Genomic DNA, 19,478 nt, shown 5'->3' on the forward strand with positions numbered 1-19,478 from the left:
CAAGACCCCGCCCCTACAAAAGATAGAAAAAATTAGCCAGGCGTGGTGGTGCATGCCTGTAGCCCCAGCTACTCTGGAGGCTGAGGTGGGAGGATCGTTTAAGCCCAGGAGGTGTTCGCTACAGTGAGCTATGATCACGCCACTGCACTCCAGCCCAGGCAACAGAGCAACATCCCAACTCTAAAAATAATATAAATAAGATGGGCAAATTGGAGCCAGAGAGATGAGACCTGGCCCAATGTCATGTTGCAAAAATCTGATGACCTTGACTCCCTGATCTTGCAACTGTGCTAAAGCAGCAGGAAGGATTTATCAGACACCCATTAGGTTCCCTGAAAAATGAACCTGACGGAGAAAGCGAATCTGGATTCAAATGCCACTCTTCATTTATTGGAATGAGAGATGGGAAAGGGAGAGCAAGAGAAGGTAAAGCCCTGTGGAGGTCTAGAACCCAAGCCCGAGGGGTCTGCTCACCTGGGCAGGAGTCAGCCGGAACCCAGACCTGAGCAGGTAGACACTCTTATCAACTGCGGTGACGCACACACAGCTGCCCCTTGCAGCCCTGATCCGCAGGTCGACAACCTCCCCAGGTTGGGTCTCATTTGCTGAATACGTCACTGAAACCTTGGCGCAAATGCAGCAAGGGATAAGAAACTTGGTTCAGTTGGCTGTGAGTGGTGGCTCACGCCTGTAATCCCAACACTTTGGGAGGCCGAGGCGGGTGGATCACCTGAGGTCAAGAGTTTGAGACCAGCCTGGCCAACATGGTGAAACCCCATCTCTACTAAAAATACAAAATTTAGCTGGGCATGGTGGCAGGTGCCTGTAATCCCGGCTACTTAGGAGGCTGAGGCAGGAGAATCGCTTGAAGCCCGGAGACAGAGGTTGCAGGGAGCTGAGAGAGTGTCGTTGCACCCCAGCCAGGGCAACAAGAATGAAACTCCATTTCAAACAATGAAAAAAAAGAAACTTGGTTCAATCCAGGTTTGGTCTAGTCCAGAGGCATCTCTTCTGCCCCACCCATGCACCCCCTGCCCACCAAGGAGAGTGGGTCTTTGCCAGCTCAGCTGGGAACCTGGCCTCGCTACCTGGGTGGAACTGGTCCCACACTGTGAAGGGCAGCTGGTCATTGTGCAGCGGACACAAAGAAGGGAACACAGAGGGACAGGCAGAGATGGGAAGGCAGGTGCTGGCGGTGAGCCTGTGGCAGTTTGTTTAGAAGTTGCAGGGAGGAGCCAGGCGCAGTGGCTCACACCTGTAATCCCAGCACTTCGGGAGGCTGAAGCATGTGGATCACTTGAGGCCAGGAGTTCAAGACCAGCCTGGCCAACATGGTGAAACCCCATCTCTACTAAAAATACAAAAATTAGCCAGACATGGTGGCACACGCCTGTAGTCTCAGCTATTCGGGAGGCTGAGGCTGGAGAATTGCTTGAACCCGGGAGGCAGAGGCTGCAGTGAGCCGAGATCGTGCCACTGCACTCCAGCCTGGGCGACAGAGCTTGACTCCGTCTCAAAATAATAATAATAATAATAAAGTTGTTGCAGGGAGGGGAAGAGGAGGCTGAGGGTGCCGATGGAAACAAGTGCTGTCCCTTAAATCCTGAATTCAACAAAGGCAGAGAACAATTGATGGCTTTCCCTATGTGTTTTGAATGCAATCTCCTTTTGGGTGACTTTTGGAGATGCTTCAGTAAAGATGCAACTCATGTTCCCATAATTCCTTACATCATGCTGCGACACAACATGAGTCTCAGGTGTGCACAGACCCCCTGGCCAGCACCTTGGAGAAGCCCCGATGGCCCCTGGCTGTGTCCCATGTTCAGTGCACGATGCTCTACCTGGTTTTCGAAGAAGGTCTCGACTGCAAACTGAAGGCTGTCGGCGACCCCTTCTCCATTCTCCCTGACGTAGAAGACCAGCAGGCGACCAAGGGGGACCATGCTGGGGGTCACGGCCAGACGAAGAGAGGTCACACACACGTCGACCTCAGCTTCTGGGGCTGGTGGGGGCTCTGAGGTGAGCAAAAGTAGAGAGCGGTGGTGAATTCTCCACATCCGACATGCAACCTCAGCCATTCAGGCTCTGCCCCAATTTGCCCTGCGCTACGCTCCTGTCTACGCATTGAGACAGTCTGCATCTTTGGTTTTGAGATGCCCTTCCCAGGCTACATCCTCAGTCAATGCTGACTCTTCCTATTGACTCAGCTCTAGGGTCACCATGGGCTCCTACAGAGCAGGCTGGAATTTGCCTAGAATAATCCTCTCTGCCGGGGAACATGGTCCCTGCTCCCTGACCAGCCCTCTGCTTCCTCCGCGGACAGCAGAACCACCTTGGCTTGTCCAGGCAGCACCACTGCAGCTCCCCAATATGCCCCTGACCTCCAGTCCCTCCCTCTGATTGGCTCTGTCTTGCTGGGGCCTGGGGCCGGCAGACCTGGGCAGCCATTATTTGCTGACTTGAACTGAGTTCATACTGCCTTCCCTGTGGGTAAATGATCCTTAAAGGATAGAGGATCTTAGAAGCCTGTCCAGGCACTCCCAAATACTCTATGGCAAGAGAATGAGGGTAGAAAGGCTCCCAGTTCCAGAATGGGCCATCTGTCAGCTGGTTCTGTGCAGAGCTCAGAGCAGCCAGTGGACAGGGATGGTAGGGGAAAGGGGGAACACAAGGAAACTCATGGCCAACAGGAGGAAGTGGGTACCCAATTGGCCTTGGGGTTCAAATCCTGGCTCTGGCCCCTACTAGGCAATGGGAAAGTCCCTGAAACCCCCACCCCCAAGTCACAGCCCATTCATCTGCAGATGGACACAGTGGAACCACCACCATCCCAGGCTGCAGTGGGGTTAAATGGGGACAGATTGTGGGGAGTTCCAAGCCCAGGGCTGGCCCTGGACAAGGATTCCAGGGAGACATAAAGCCCCTGTTTTTTCACCCAGAAGAGAAGAGAAGACCAAGAGGGTGAAGGTGCACCATGCCCAAAGCAGGACTCTGGCTAGCAGTTCTCAGCCAAGGCAATTCTGCTACCCAGGGGATGCTGGCAATGTCTGCGGACGTTTTTTGGTCATCACTGCTGGAGGGGATGCTACTGGCTTCCGGTGAATAGAAGCCAGAGATGCTAGTCAGCATCCTACAGTGCATGGGATGGTCCCAAATGTTGACAGTGCAGAGGGTGAGAAAGCCTGCCTAAGAAAGAGGGATCTTCTCTGTCTGTCTATCTATCTATCCATCCATCCATCTATCCACTCATCTTTCTATCTATCCATCCATCCATCTCTTCATCCATCCACCATCTACCCATCCATCCACTCACCCACCATCCACCCTTCCCTCTATTCATCAACCATCCATCATCCACCCATCCAACCATCCACCCATCCCTCTATTCATCATCCATCATCCACCCACCCACCATCCATCCATTTATCCATCCATCATCCACCCATCCATCCACCATCCAATCATCTATCCGTCTGTTCATCCATCCATCTGTTCATCCATCCATCATCCACTCATCCACCCACCCCACTATCCATCCATCTATTCTTCCATCCATCATCCCCCATTCATCCACCCACTATCCATCCATCTATCCATCCAACCATCCATCTATTCATCCATCCATCATCCACCCATCCACCCACTATCCATCCATCCATTCATCTATTCATCCAGTCATCATCCGCCCACCCACTATCCATCCATCCATCCATCTATTCATCCAATCATCATCCACCCACCCATTATCCATCCATCCATCCTTCTGTCCATCCATCCATCTATTCATCCATCCATCTATTCATCCAACCATCCATCTGTCCATTCATCCATCCATCTGTCCATCCATCCATCTGTCCATTCATCCATCCATCCATCCATCCATCTTTCGGTCCATCCATCCATCCGTCTATTAATCTATCATCCACCCATCCATCATCCACCCATCCATCTGTCCATTCATCCATCCATCCATCCTTCTGTCCATCCATCTATCTGTCCATTCATCCATCCATCCATCCACCTATCCATCCATCCATCCATCCTTCCATCTATCCACTGTTCTATCAGTCCATCCATCCATCCATCCATCATCCATCTTTCTATCTGTCCATCCATCCATTGATCCATCCCTCTATCATCTATAGGGCTACTGGCATCTATGGGGTGGAGGCCAGGGATGCTGCTCAATATCCTACAGTGCCTCCACCACAGAGAATGATCTTGCCCAAATGTTGATAGTGCCAACGTTGAGAAACCTTGCCTTAGCCTGAGAGATCCTGCCTGTCTATCTATCTATCCACCCATCATTCTATCTATCTACCTACCTATCTCAGTGATCCTCACCTGGAAGTGACTCTGCCCCCTGGGGATAGTGGCAATATCTGGAGACTCTTTAGGTCATCATACTGTGGAAAGTTGGTACTACTGGCATCTGGTGGGGAGAGACCAGGGATGCTGCTCAGCACCCTACAGTGCACCGGACGCCCCCACAATGGAGTGATCCACCCCCTTATATATGTCTATAGTGCTCAAGTTGGGGACCCTGTATTGGGAAGAAGAGCTTTGAAGAGGAGGGGACTAAGGAAGTCCCCTGGGAGGAGGGCCTTATGAGGAGCACATGGTGTCAAAAAGAGAAGAGGAAGAGGACTCATAGGTAGAACCGCCTGGGCAAAGAGGCAACAGCACAATGTGGGCCAGTGCAAGAGCCTAGTCTGTGGCTGGCTTTCCCTGTCCCCTGCACACACAGAGTGAGAAGAGCCTGGGGCCTGAACCTCTCCACTTCCAGCAGCTGATCACTGTCTTCCTGGACCCAGTCTGGTATTGTTAAGGATGTGTCCCCTCTGCCCCAAGGCATGCTCCCCTCTCTGCTGGGTCTTGCCTTGTCCCCCCTTGCAGGAGCACCCATCTCAGTCTCAATTGTTCAGAAGGAAGAACAGGAACCTTCTCCCCGCTGCCCGGCTCACCTGTCTCAGAAAGGTGTGTTAAACGAATCGGTTTCTCCAGGGCAGGGGCCGCCCGCTTGCTTCGCTGCTGGGTGATGTGGGCAGGCTGCTGGCCTGATAGCACAATATTGCCCCGTGCAGCCACCTCGTAGTACAGGGTAAAGTTGCAGGGACATGTGGACTTCACAGAAAAATAGGCTTCTTCCCCAACCTATGGAAGACACGCAGCATGGGGGGCTCTGCCTTGCACCAACGCTGCAACCCACCACAGGAAGACGGCCATTCTGGGGCCAGAGGGAGGTTGGGATGGCTGAGGGAGCGGAGTGCCCAGCATCCAGTCCTGGCCCCTAGTTTTTTTGTTTTTTGTTTTCTTTTTTAAGATAGTGTTTCACTCTTGTCACCCAGGCTGGCATGCAATGGTGAGATCTCAGCTCGCTGCAACCTCTGCCTCCTGGGTTCAAGTGATTCTCCTGCCTCAGCCTCCTGGGTAGCTATTACAGGCACCCGCCACCATGCCCGTATAATTTTTGTATTTTTAGTAGAAACGGAGTTTCACCATGTTGGCCAGGCTGGTCTCGAACTCCTGACCTCGTGATCCAACCACCTCAGCCTCCCAAAGTGCTGGGATTACAGACGTGAGCCACTGTACCCGGCCAGTGGCCCCTAGTTCTGTATACAGCCTGAGGCTCACTGCCTTGCAGAATTGTGGTACAGATGAAACGTGATGGTGTGAAAGCCCTCAGTAAGGTGTCATGCAGTAAAGAACTGAACCTGGGCCAAAGAGAGGGTTGGCCTTTGCCCATAGCTCCTGGGAGGTGATTTAAGCTCTTCAAATGTCCTGCCTGATAAGAGCATCTTTTTCTACTTGGGGTCTTGGGTCACACCAGGTAGTAATAAATATGATTTCTGGAGGAGGCCTTGGGCCATGCAGCATCGGATCAACCTGGGTAATGAGATTAGTCACGGAGGCAGGTGGTCATCTATGTCTATGTGACTGAGCCCCAGTGAAAACTCTGGACACCAGGCCGGGTGTGGCAGCTCATGCTTGTAATCCCAGTGCTATGGGAGGCCGGGGCAGGAGGATCGCTTGAGGCCAGGGGTTTGAGACCAGACTGGGCAACATGACAAGATCCCATCTCTATTTAAAAAAAAGAAAGAAAGAAAGAAAGAAAGAAACATAACTCTCGACACCAAGGTTCCAGGGAGCTTCCCTAGTTGGCAGTACACCATGCATGCTGTCCCACATCTCTGGTGGGAAAATAACACTGTCCCTGACTCTATGCAGACAGAACAAGTAAGTTCATGTTAAGAATTCTTCCAGACTCTGCATCATCGGCCTCTTGTCTTCGCTGATTTTCATGTGTATTGTTTAGTGTAATAAATTGTAACTGTAAGTATAACAGCTTTTAGTGAGTTCCGTTAATTCTTCTAGAGAATTAAAGAAACTGCAGTAGTGTGAGGACCCCCAAACTCTGCAATTGGTGTCAGAAGAAAGAGTTGTCTTAAGAACTGTTTACGGCCAGGTGCAGTGGCTCACGCCTGTAATCCCAGCACTTTGGGGGGCTGAAGCGGACAGATCGTTCAAGTCCAGAAGTTAGAGAGCAGCCTCAGCAACATAGTGAGACCCCCATCTCTACAAAAAGCACACACACATAAAATTGGCCAGGCGTGGTGGCACATGCCTGTAGTCCCCGCTACTCAGGGGGCTGAAGTGGGAGGGTCACTTGAGCCTAGGAAGTCAAGGCTGCAGTGAGCCATGATCGCACCACTGCACTCCAGCCTGGGTAACAGAGTGAGACCCTGTCTCCAAAAAAAAAATAAAATAAAATACTGTTTCCTAACTTTGAACGTGCTAATGCCACAAGTGGGCTGGGCCTTCTCTTAGGATATGAACTCAATGAGTTGGGTCCTATCATAGTCCCCAAGTTCCCAGAGGGGAAAACTGGAACTGAGGCCTTGGTTCTTTGCCCAATGTCAATGAGTGTAGGGCAGGATTCAAACTCAGGGGAACTGATGCTAAGGCCCCACACTGAACCCTGAAGCTGCCATTATTCTGATATCAGGAAAGCTAAGGCCTCCCAGGTCCTAAGATCTCCCTAGGGGGTTGGCGTGTGGCCATGTCCAACACTTTGCCCTAGGAATCCCGCCTCTGTTCCATGTTTTGCAATCTGTGACTGTCCCCAAATGTTGGGATCACCCTGAAAGCCCAGAAGAGGGATATCTGGAGTAGGGGAAGAGTGACATTCTTGCTGTGGAAGCTTGGGCAAATCATTTCACCTCTCTGAGCCTCAGTTTCCCCATCTGTAAAATAAGGCTGTTATCTCCTGGACAGAGGGTCCTGAGGCTCCAACGAGATGATGTGTGTGTCATGCTCAACATCATACAATGCACACTATAGGTGGCTAATAAGTGTCATTCTGGCCAGGGGCCATGGCTCACACCTGTAATCCCAGTACTTTGTTAGGCTGAGGTGGGTGGATCACTTGAGCCCAGAAGCTTGAGACCAGCCTGGGCAACAAAGTGAGATCCCGTCTCTACAAAAAATCAAAAAACTTTGGCCAGGCACAGTGGCTCACGCTTTGTAATCTCAGCACACTGAGAGGCCGAGGTGAGAGGATCGCTTGAGTCTAGGAGTTCAAGACCCGCCACAGCAACATGGTGAAACCCCATCTCTACAAAAATACAAAAATTAGGTGGATGTGGTGGTGGGTGCCTGTGGTCTCAGCTACTCGGGAAGCTAAGGCGGAAGGATCACTTGAGCCAGGGAGGTCGATGTGCGGTGAGCCATGATCATGCCACTGCACTCTAGCCTGGGCAACAGAGTGAGACCCTGTCTCAATCAATCAATCAATATTTTTTAATTAAAAAAATATATAGTAAGAAAAATAAATGTCATTCTACCTCCCCCTAAAGGAAGAATCTGCCTGTTTAAGAAGCTGGGCCTAAGGGACTCCCACAGCCAAATTTGGAAAATTTGAGCAGCAAAAAGAAGAATGTCAGCTGAGTGTGGTGGCTCATGCCTATAATCCTAACACTTTGGGAGGCTGAGGCAGGCAGATTGCTTGAGTTCAGGAGTTCAAGACCAGCCTGAACAACATGGCAAAACTCCATCTCCACAAAAAATAATAAAAAAAATAGCTGGGTGTGGTGGCACAAGCCCATAGTCCCAGCTATCTAGGGGGGCTGAGGCAGGAGGATCACTTGAGCACAGGAGGTCAAGGCTGCAGTAAGCCATGACTGTGCCACCACCCTCCAGCCTCGGGTGCTATGGTTTGGCTGTGTCCCCACTCAAATCTCATCTTGAATTGTAGCTCCCATAATTCCCATGTGTTGTGGGAGGGACCCAGTGGGAGATAACTGAATCATGGGGACAGTTTCCCCAATACAGTTCTCATGGTAGAGAATGAGTCTTGTGAGATCTGATAATTTTATAAGGGGTTTCCCTTTTCACTTGGTTCCCATTCTCTCTTGTCTGCCACCATGTAAGATGTACCTTTCACCTTCTGCCATGATTGTAAGGCCTCCCCAGCCACGTGGAACTGTGAATCCATTAAACCTCTTTTTCTGGCTGGGCATGGTGGCTCACGTCTGTAATCCCAGTACTTTGGGAGGCCAAGGCAAGCGGATCACCTAAGGTCAGGAGTTCAACACCAGCCTCCCCAACATGGGGAAAGCCCATCTCTACAAAAATACAAAAATTAGCAAGGCACGGTGGCAGGTGCTTGTAATCCCAGCCCAGGAGGCTGAGGCAGGAAAATTGCTTGAACCTGAGAGGCAGAGGTTCCAGTGAGCTGAGATTGTGCCATTGCACTCCAGCCTGGGTGACAGAGTGAGACTCCATCTCAAAATAAATAAATAAATAAATAACAATAAACCTATTTTTCTTTATAATTACCCAGTCGTGGGTATGTCTTTATCAGCAGCATGAAAACGGACTAATATACTGAGTGACAGAGCAAGACCCTGTCTCAAAAATAAATAAATTAATTAAAAACAAAGAAAGGAAAAAGAAGAATGTCAAGGTCGTGAAAGACAAGGAAAGAATAAAATTTTCAGATTGGAGGAGACCAAGGAGACGTGATGACTAAATGTGACGTGGGACCCTAAAGGTGATCCCGGACCAGAAAACAAGGCCATAAGTGGGATAACTTGGGGAAATCCAAATAAAATCTGGAGTCTGGTTAACACTGATGTCCAGTGTTGATTCTTAGTTATGACAAATGGATCATAGTCTTGTAAGATGTTAGCATTAGGGGAAGCCTATCAAAATCTCAATGGCCTTTTTTGCAGAAATGGAACTGATCTTAAAATTTATATGAAAACACAAAGGACTCAGGAATCTTGAAAAAGAAGAATAACGTTGGAGGACTCACACTTCCTAATTTCAAAACTTACTACAAAGCTACAGTAATCAAGACAGTGTAGTACCAGCATAAGGAGAGACATAGAAACCAATGGGATAGAAGTGAGAGCCCTGAAATGAATCCAGACAGCTAAGGGCAACTGATTTGAAATAAGGGTGCCAAGACCATTCAATGGGGAAAGCATAGTCTTTTTAACAAACAGTGCTGAGACAACTGAATAGATGCATGCAAAAGAGTGAAGTTGGTCTGTGGGTGGTGGCTCACACCTGCAATCTCAACACTTTAGGAAGCTGAGGTGGGAGGATCACTTGAGCCCAGGAGGTTGAGCTGCAGTGAGCTATGATCACACTACTGCACCTCAGCCTGGGTGACAGAGCAAGGTCCTATCTCAAAAAAAAAAAAAAAAAAAAAAAAAAAGAGAGAGAGAGAATGAATTTGGATCCCTACCTCACACCATATAAAAAAATTAACTCAAAACAGATGAAAGACCTAAATGTAAGAGCTGAAACTATAAAACTCTTAAAAAAAAAAACAGAGATAAATCATGACCTTGGATTTGGCAATGGTTTCTTTGAGATGTGGCATCGGAAGTACAAGCAGCAAAAGAAAAAGAGAAATTGGATTTCATCAAAATTAAAATTTTTTGTTGCACTAATGGACACTGTCAGGAAAGTGAAAAGATAACCCATAGTATAGGAGAAAATGTCTGCAAATTACACATCTGATGAGGGCTAGTATCCAGAATTTAGAAAGAACTTTCATGACTCAACAAAGATAAACAACCCAATTATTAACAGTAGTGGGGCTGGGTGTGGTGGTTACATCTGTCATCTCAACACCTTGGGAGGCTGAGGCAGAGAGGATCACTTGAGGCCAGGAGTTCAAGACCAGCCTGGGCAACATAGTGAAACCCCTAAAAACCAAGTACATACACATGGGTGAGCATGCACACACACTCACACAAATGCACATGCACACTCATGTGTAGTCACACATGTGTGATACAATCGTGCAGTCACATATGCATGCAAACAAACACTAAATGTAAATTACATTTTTAGGGTACCCATTGAAAATCTGAATATTGCCTATGAATTAGACAATATAATTTGGTGAATGTAATTTTCTTAGGTGTGACCTAAGAAAATGGCCTTGAGGTCAGGTAAAATAATGCCTTTTTTTAAGTATACATTATGGTCAAGTATTTAAGAGTGAAGCACTATCATGTCTGTAACTTGCTTTCAAATGCTGCAGCCAAAAAATGTGTAGAGAAATAGATGGATGCGTGAATTGGCAGATGGATGGATGGATGAAGGGAGGGATAGAGGGAGAATGGATGAAGGGAGAGTGGATGAGTGAATGGATGGATGAAGGGTGCATGTATGGATGGTTGGATGAAGGGTGGATGAATGGATGAAGGGCGGATGGATGGATGGATGGATGGATGGATGGATGGTAGATAAATAGGTAAGTGTAGTGGGTGGATGGATGGGTGGAGGAAAGAAAGAAAGGAGGAAAAGAAGGAGGGAGAGAGGGTAGATGGATGGATGGATGGATGGATGGATGAAGGGTGGATGAAGGGCAGATGGAAGGATGGATGGATGGATGATAAATAGATGGGGTAGTGGGTGGATAGATGGGTGGAGAAAGGAAAGAAGGGAAGGAAGAAAGGAGGGAGGGAGAGTAAATGGATGGATGGATGATGGATGGATGAAGGGAGGCGCAGAGGGAGGGTGGATGGATGGATGAATAGATAGATGGAGGATGGATGGATCGATGAAGGGTGGATGGATGGAGGGAAGATGAGTGGATAAAGGGTAGTAGGTGGATGGATGGGTGGAGGGAGGGAGGAAGGGTGAATGAATGGAGGGAGAGAGGACAGATGGATGGAGGGATGAAGAGAGGGACAGATGGAGGGATGGAGAGAGGGATGGAGGGTGGATGGAGGGATGAATGAAAGGATATAGGCAAAGCATTAATTTATAAATCTAGGTGAAAGTCTCATGGTTGTTTATTATATTAACATTTTTCAATTTCACTCTAAATTTATTAATGTCGCGCTTATAAAAAGACACCCAAACAAAAGTCCCCTTCTGCTTGAGATCTTGGGGGGAAAAGGAGAGCACAAACCTTTCTCCTCTTCTTTACTAAATTTATGGCATCAAAACAACCTTAAAAGATTGGAGTGACCGCCCCCATTCACCAAGCAAAACAGGTTCAGAAGGATGGGTGCCAAGATGTGGGGAGTGGAGCCCTCCAGTTCCCCCCTGCCGGGGCCCTGGCGCTAGAAGAAGAGGAAAAGGTCCCTGCACCATGCCCAGCCTGGCCCCAGCATGAACCCATCTTCCCTCCATGCCCTGAGGTTGTGCCCGGGCCCCTCATGGCAGTTTGGTGGGTAGGACGCGCTGGGGTTTCTGAGCCACCTCAAACAGGATTGAGATTCACCCGAGGAGCAAAATCTGAGTGACAGAGCCAGGTCTCCCCCTAATCAGAACAACAGTCTGGCCAGCTGAGAACACAAAGTTCCTTCCTGCCCCCTGAGGAGGAGGCCAGCACCAGCGTCCCCGCCCTGCACCACTGGTTTAATGGAATTACAAGAAGAACAGTGTGTTCAGCCAAGCTGGGCATGATCCTGTCTGACTTCTCATTCTTACAACCTCTGCAAAGGGCTGTTAATCCCAGGAAACAGGCAGCCTTGGCGCCACGATTCCTCCAAGCTGAACCCCAGGGGCCTCGATGTGATCAGAAAAGGAGCGTGAGAGGTTTATGGGCTGGTAGGGCCCTGGGCGCTGTGATGGCAACTGGTTTCCATTAGGGGTGACATTTCTGCCAAGGCTGGGGCTATAGCTTGAGCCAGAGGCTCTGCTGGGATTGCGGCCAGGATGCAAACGGCCCAGCCAGTGAGCCTGCCACCAGTCCACAAAGTTAACAGAGGGGTGATGTATCTTAAATATAGATGTGTATGGCCAGGTGCGGTGGCTCACGCCTGTAATCCCAACACTTTGGGAGGCCGAAGAGGGTGGATCACCTGAGGCCAGGAGTTCGAGACCACCCTGGTCAACATGGTGAAACCCATACTCTACTAAAAATACAAAAATAATTAGCCGGGCATGGTGGCAGGTGCCTGTAATCCCAGCTACTCGGGAGGCTGAGGCAGGAGAAGTGCTTGAACCCAGGAGATGGAGGTTGCAGTGAGCCGAGATTGTGCCACTGCACTCCAGCCTGGGAGACAGAGACTCTGTCAAAAAAAAAAAAAAAAATATATATATATATATATATATATATATATATATATATGTATATGTGGGTATCTAGATGTCTATGAACACACATGTACACAGCATATCCATATATATGCACATATATACAGTTGACCCTTGAGAAATACAGGTTTGAACTGCCCACGTCACTGATGTGTGGATTTTCTTCCACCTCTGCCCAAGCAAGACAGCAAGACCCCCCTCCTCTTCCTCCTCCTCCTCAGCCTACTGAACGTGAAGATGACAAGGAAGAAGACCTTTACAATGATCCATTCCCACTTCACGAACAGTCAAGATATTTTCTCTTCTTTATGATTTTTTTTACCTGCGCCTGCCAGCGTAAGAAAATCTTATGATTTTCTTAATAATATTTTCCTTCCTGTAGCTTACATTATTGTAAGAATACAGTATGTCATGCATAGAAAGTACAAAATCTGTGTTGATTGACTCTGGCCAATAGTAAGCTATAGATAAAGTTTAGTTAAGTTTAGTTTTGAGACAGGGTCTCGCTCTGTCACCCAGGCTGGAGTACAGTGGCACGATCATGGTTCACTGCGGTCCCAATCTCCCGGGCTCAAGTGATCCTCCTGCCTCAGCCTCTTGAGTAATTGGGACTACAGGCATGCACCACCACATCCGGCTGGGGTTTTTTTGTTTTCGTTTTTGTTTTGATAGAGATGTGATTTCACCATGTTGCCCAGGCTGGTCTCAAACTCCTGGGCTCAAGCAATCCTCCCGCCTCAGCCTCCCAAAGTGCCAAGATTACAGGTGTGAGCCACCACGCCCGGTCGGGAACTCTACTTTTTGTTCAAGGTTTTTATAAACTTACAACTGCTCTTAAAAAATTAAGTCTATTAATTAAAAGAAAAATACACACACACACCTTATATAATCAGAATTGCAAAATAATAGACCCAGGAAAAATGAATGGCAGACACGGCTCTAAATTTACCTTGTCTTTGCACTCAGAGTGTCTGTGTGGAGAAACTCCCAGGGCCTCTGCACTAAGGGAAGGCTCAAGGCAGTGGGGAATCTGGCCCCATAGCAGCAGCTCTATGTCAGGTCTGGGTGCAGTGGTGCCCTGGGGCAGAGTGGTGATCATCATTGTCAGCCCTGGGCCACAGCCTAAATGTCCATAACAAATAAATAGCAACGAGCCGGGCGTGGTGGCTCACACCTGTAATCCCAGCATTTTGGGAGGCCAAGGTGGGCGGATCACTTGAGGTCAGAAGTTCAAGACCAGCCTGGCCAACATGGTGAAACCCCGTCTCTACTAGAATACAAAGATTAGCCAGGCATTGTGGTGGGCACCTGTAATCCCAGCTACTCCAGAGGCTGAGGCAGGAGAATCACTTGAACCCTGGAGACGGAAGTTGCAGTGAGCTGAGATCGTGCCACTGCACTCCAGCCTGGTTGACAGAGTGAGACTCCATCTCAAAAACAAAACAAAAAAAAAAAGAAAGAAAAGAAACAAATAGTAATGCATGCATGCATTCTGCAGAATTCTCCCCTTGCTGGGGAGATAAGGGATCCCTGTGTCAGCTGTAGTATTAGGTCCCTTAGAGCAGGGGTCCCCAACCCCCAGGGCCATGGACCAGTACTGATTCATGGCCTGTTAGGAACCAGGTCACACAGCAGGAGGTGAGTAGTAGGCCGGCAATCAAAACTTCATCTGTATTTACAGCTGCTCGCATCACTCATATTACCATGTGAGCTCCACCTCCTGTCACATCAGCAGTGGCAGCATTAGATTCTCTCAGGAGTGTGAACCCTATTGTGAACTGTGCTTGCACGGGATTTAGGTTGCATGCCCCTAATGAGAATCTAATGCCTGATGATCTGTCACTGTCTCCCACCACCCCCAGATCGGACTGTCTAGTTGCAGGAAAACAAGCTCAGGGCTCCCACTGATTCTACATGATGGTGAGTTGTATCATTGTTTCATTATATATTGCAATGTCATAATAATAGAAATAAAGTGCAAAATAAACATAATGTCCTTGAATCATCCTGAAACCATCCCCCATGCCCGTGCCCCCGTCTGTGGAAAAATTGTCTTCCACAAAACCAATCCTTGGTGCCAAAAAGGCTGGCTACTGCTGCCTTAGGGGCTCACTCATGCTGTGTCTTTTTTGAGGAGTCCTGCTTTGTCGCCCAGGCTGGAGTGCAGTGGTGTGATCTCAGCTCACTGCAACCTCTGCCTCCCGGGTTCAAGCAATTCTCCTGCCTCAGCCTCCCGAGTAGCTGGGATTACAGGCACGCACCACCACACTCAGCTAATTTTTGTATTTTTAGTAGAGATGGAGTTTCACCATGCTGGCCAGGCTGGTCTCGAAATCCTAACCTCCAGTGATCTGCCTGCCTCGGCCTCCCAAAATGCTGGGATTACAGGCATGAGCCACAGCACCCGGCTCATGCTGCTTTTTGGATCCCGCATGGCCCAGGAAGGGTAGCACCTGAAAATCTTACCTGCAGTGGATGGGAGGGTGGCTGCAGCTGCAGGTAGCACTGGCTGGGGGAGTACCAGCTGCCAAGGGAGAGGTAGCTGGGCAGGTACTGAGCCCCCACGGGCTTTCCGTTCAGTGCCATCACCTTGGTCTGAGAAGAGAAGACGCTTGGATCAACACCCGAGTGCCAAGAGCAGAAAGGGGGTCTTGGGGATGCTTCTGCCTGCTCTGCCCAGAAGAAACACCCTCTCATGCTCCAATATCCCCCCTCCCCAATCCTCAGGGAGTAGTAGCCAGTTGTCCAGCCCATTCTTCCTAGCATCAAGAAGCAAGTGTCCAGCTGGGCACAGTGACTCACACCTGTAATCACAGCACTTCGGGAGGCCGAGGCAGGTGGATCACCTGAGGCCAGGAGTTCGAGACCAGCCTGGCCAACATGGAGAAACCCCGTCTCTACTGAAAAAATACAAAAATTAGCCAGGAGTAGTGGCACACGCCTGTAATCCCAGCTACTCAGGAGGCTGAGGCACAAGAATTGCTTGAACCCAGGAGGCAGAGGCTGCAGTGAGCTGAGATCATACCACTGCACTCCAGGCTGGCAACAGAGCAAGACTCCGACTCAAAAAAAAAAAAGAAGCAAGCGTCCAAGACTGGTCAAAGGGTATTGGGGGTCAGGCAGAGTGGATGCATACCTATAATCTCAGCATTTTCGGAGGCAGAGGTGTGAGGATCACTTGGGCCCAGGAGTTCAAGACCAGCCTGGGCAACATAGCAAGATCCAGTCTCTACAAAAAATTTGTGCCTGGAGACTCAGCTACTAGGGGAGGCTGAAGCAGGAGGATCACTTGAGTCCAGGAGTTCAAAGCTGCAATTAGCTATGATCACACCATTGCACTCCAGCCTGGACAACAGAGCTAGACCATATCTCTGAAATAATTTAAAAAAGAAGTTGGGCCAAGCGCGATGGCTCACGCCTGTAATCCCACCACTTTGGGAGGCTAAGGTGGGCAGATCACGAGGTCAGGAGATCGAGACCATCCTGGCCAACATGGTGAAACCCTGTCTCCACTAAAATACAAAAAATTAGCCGGGCATGGTGGCCGGCAACTGTAGTCCCAGTTACTTGGGAGGCTGAGGCAGGGGAATCACTTGAACCTGGGAGGCAGAGGTTGCAGTGAGCTGGAATCATGCCATTGCATTCCAGCCTGGGCAATAAGAGCAAAACTCTGTCTCAAAAAAAAAAAAAAAAGTTGGCCTGCCTCTGTCTCTGGCTCCTGGGAAGTAGGTAGACTCTAAATAGGGTATAAATGGGCCACACCAGAAAGGCCAGTTGTGTGATTAGGTGGCTGGGCTTTGAGCCACAGGTTATCAGCCCATCTCCAGGGAAGGCAGAGGGCAGGAGACTGAGATCAGTCCCATGGCCAATGATTTAATCAATCATGCAGACGAAATGAGGCCCCCACAAAAAACTTTGGACACCAAAGCTCAGGTGAGCTTTCCTGCTTAGCAATGCTCAGCTTGTGGGGATTACATATCCTGGTTCTGTGCAGAGAACACACAAAGCTTCCAATCTGGGAATTGCCCAGACCTCACTCTATGCATGTCTCTCTTTGGTTGGTTCTAATTTGTGTCATTTTGCTATGGTAAAGCTGTAATTAAAAGGTGGTGGGGTAGTGGAATTTGCAGCCAGTGGGTGGGAAGCACAGGTGGCCCGGGGACCCCTGGACTTGCAGCTGGTGTCAGAATTTAGGGTAGTCTTGTGGAGAGGGCTGTGCCTACCACCTGTGAAGTGTGGCCCAGCTCCAGGTAGCTGGTGTCAGAAGTTACTGCAATCTCCCACCTGGTAGGGGATGGGCAGGGCAGATCTCTGGTTCCTCAAGGAGTCTGAGAGATGCCAGGCTGTGGTCACTCTCTTAAAACAGGACAGTGGGCCGGGTATGGTGGCTCACACCTGTAATCCCGGCACTTTGGGAGGCCTGGGCAGGTGGATTGCCTGAGGTCAGGAGTTCAAGACCAGCTTGACCAATATAGTGAAACCCCATCTCTACTAGAAATACAAAAATTAGCTGGGCGTGGCGGGGGGCGCCTGTAATCCCAGCTACTCGGGAGGCTGAGGCAGGATAATCGCTTGAACTTGGGAGGCCGAGGTTGCAGTGAGCCGAGATTGCACCACTGCACTCCAGCTTGGGCGACAGAGCAAGACTCTGTATCAAAAAAAAAACAACAGAACAGTGGCCCAGGTGACCAAACGGCTGTGCTGTGTGTTGAGCAGCAGGTCCAACACAAGAAAGCGTGAACCCATCTGGCTGTGAATGTCGAGTGGCAAGGCAGTGGCTTCAGTGGTTAAAACCTTTAGGACATGGTGCCCACAGAGGACAAAGTGACCACAGTGTCCTCAGTTCCCATCTACGTATTTACTCTCTGCAGGGCCGCCAGGTCCACTGCCAGTTCCCAAAGCCAAGGGCTGGGACATCCTCTCCAGTCCCTCCTGTTCTTGCCTCCCCTGATGATGGGACACTAAGGCCTTCCGGATCTACTTCCTCAAGAGCTCCAGTTTGGAGACCTCTCTGTCCTCACCTCCTGTCTGCCTGCCTGGGCCCGCCCTGAACCACCCCCAACTAAAGACTCTGGAGTGATCACTGGGTATCGAAAATCAGATCAGGCCAGACATGGCAGCTCATGGCCTATAATCCCTATGCTTTGGGAGGCTGAGGTGGAAGGATGGCTTGAGGCCAGGAGTTTGAGACCAGCCTGGGCAACATAGCAAGACCCCATCTCTACAGAAAAATTTATTTTTATTTATTTGCTTGTTTGTTTGTTTTTGAGATGGAGTCTCACTCTGTTGCCTAGGCTGGGGTGCAGTGGCGCAATCTTGGCTCGCTGCAACTTCCGCCTCCCAGGTTCAAGCAATTCTCCTGCCTCAGTCTCCAGAGTGGCTGAGATTACAGGCACCTGCCACAACACCTGGCTAATTTTTGTATTTTTAGTAGAGACGGGGTTTTGCCATGTTGGCCAGGCTGGTCTCAAACTCCTGACCTCAGGTGATCCATCTGCCTTGGCCTCCCAACGTGCTGGGATTACAAGCATGAGCCACTGTGCCCAGCCTCTACAGAAAAATTTAAAAATTAGCTGGGTGTGGTGCTAATTACAGGCATGCACGTGTAATCTCAGGTACTTGGGAGGCTGACTCAGGAGGATCCCTTTAGCCCAGCAGTTAGAGGCTGCAGTGAGCTATGATGATGCCACTGCACTGCATCCTGGGCAACAGAGCGAGACCCTGTCTCTTAAAAAAAAAAAAATCAGATCACTCTTTCTCCTGACACTGCCTTCCACTGAGCACCCATGAGGTGGCGGAAACCACCATTGGCTCTCTCCCCAATCTCTTTCAAAAATGGCTCAATATGGTTGAGCACTTGTGAGACTCTGATTACAGTATAATCACGGTCTGCCTCTGAACCTGCACCCAGGCTGTTCCACCCGCCCAGAAGCAGCCTGGCTGACTTCCCCATGGTCAGGAGTCCATTTGGAGAGATCTCCTCGGACAAGACTCCTTTGGCATAACTGGTCCAGGCACCCTTATCTCTCTTTGACCTTCCACCTGATCCCAGGATGGCTGTGTTGTCCATCCCACTGTCTAATGGAATGTGTACTCCTGCAGGGCTGGGACGGGCTCCAGGCCCACTGATCAGGTGCCTGCACCCAGCCTGGGGGAGGCCCCAAGTCCATACCTGCTGGCTGAATAACAAGGGTCCACGGGACTCACCCACCTCCAGCCACACGTGCTGGGCTGATGTGGGGATGGAGGGGATTTCAAACCCCACTAGTCCACCCTGGGACACAACTTCACTGGTGTAGATGTTATCCTTTGGTGTCAGCTCTGCCTTAATCTGGACCGTCACTCCCTCAGCTGGGCTGCCATCGGGGTAGGATAGCTCCACCTAGAAAAGGTCACCCAAGACACAACAGAGTTAAGACGGCCATGCTCCCCAAACTGATCTGCAGAATCAATGCAATCCCCACTGGAATCCCAGCAGGCTTCTTTGTAGAAATTGACAACCTGCTCCTGAAATTCACAGGGCATCGCAACGAGTTCCAAATCGCAAAAACAATCCTTAAAGGGAACAAAAAAGAAGGACTCACAGGTCCAGGAGTGGTGGCGTGTGCCTGTGGTCCCAGCTACTCCAGAGGCTTCCAAGGCAGACATGGAAGCCGGATGCAGTGGCTCACACCTATAATCCCATGTGAGGCCAGGAGTTCCAGACCAGCCTGGGTAACATAGTGAGACCTCACTACAAAAAACTTTAAAATTTCAGGTGTGGTGGCATGCACCTATAGCCCCAACTATTCAGGAGGCTGAGGTGGAAGGATCACTTGAGTCTGGGACTTCAAGGCTGCAGAGAGCTATGATGGTGCCACTGCACTCCAGCCTGAGTGACTGAATGAGACCCTGTCTCTTAAGAAAAA

At 49.6% G+C, this 19,478-nt stretch overlaps 1 protein-coding gene across 4 annotated transcripts in view; it reads right to left on the reverse strand.

The window, feature by feature from the left end:
• CPAMD8 (C3 and PZP like alpha-2-macroglobulin domain containing 8) overlaps nucleotides 1–19,478 on the reverse strand; it is a 134,417-nt gene that overhangs the window by 82,350 nt on the left and 32,589 nt on the right. For 3 of the 4 annotated variants that reach the window (XM_016935418.4, XM_054673111.2, XM_063800592.1), the window contains 5 exons: nucleotides 18,782–18,952; nucleotides 15,037–15,165; nucleotides 4,965–5,154; nucleotides 1,842–2,014; nucleotides 475–624 (listed from right to left, as the gene is read on the reverse strand). In XM_016935418.4, coding sequence (XP_016790907.3) covers nucleotides 475–624; nucleotides 1,842–2,014; nucleotides 4,965–5,154; nucleotides 15,037–15,165; nucleotides 18,782–18,952 — 813 coding nt within the window. The remainder of the gene's footprint in view (nucleotides 1–474; nucleotides 625–1,841; nucleotides 2,015–4,964; nucleotides 5,155–15,036; nucleotides 15,166–18,781; nucleotides 18,953–19,478) is intronic. The other variant, XM_063800593.1, reaches the window with a different exon arrangement.

The sequence above is a fragment of the Pan troglodytes genome, chromosome 20, assembly GCF_028858775.2.
Source record: "Pan troglodytes isolate AG18354 chromosome 20, NHGRI_mPanTro3-v2.0_pri, whole genome shotgun sequence".
NCBI classification, from domain to species: Eukaryota; Metazoa; Chordata; class Mammalia; order Primates; family Hominidae; genus Pan; species Pan troglodytes.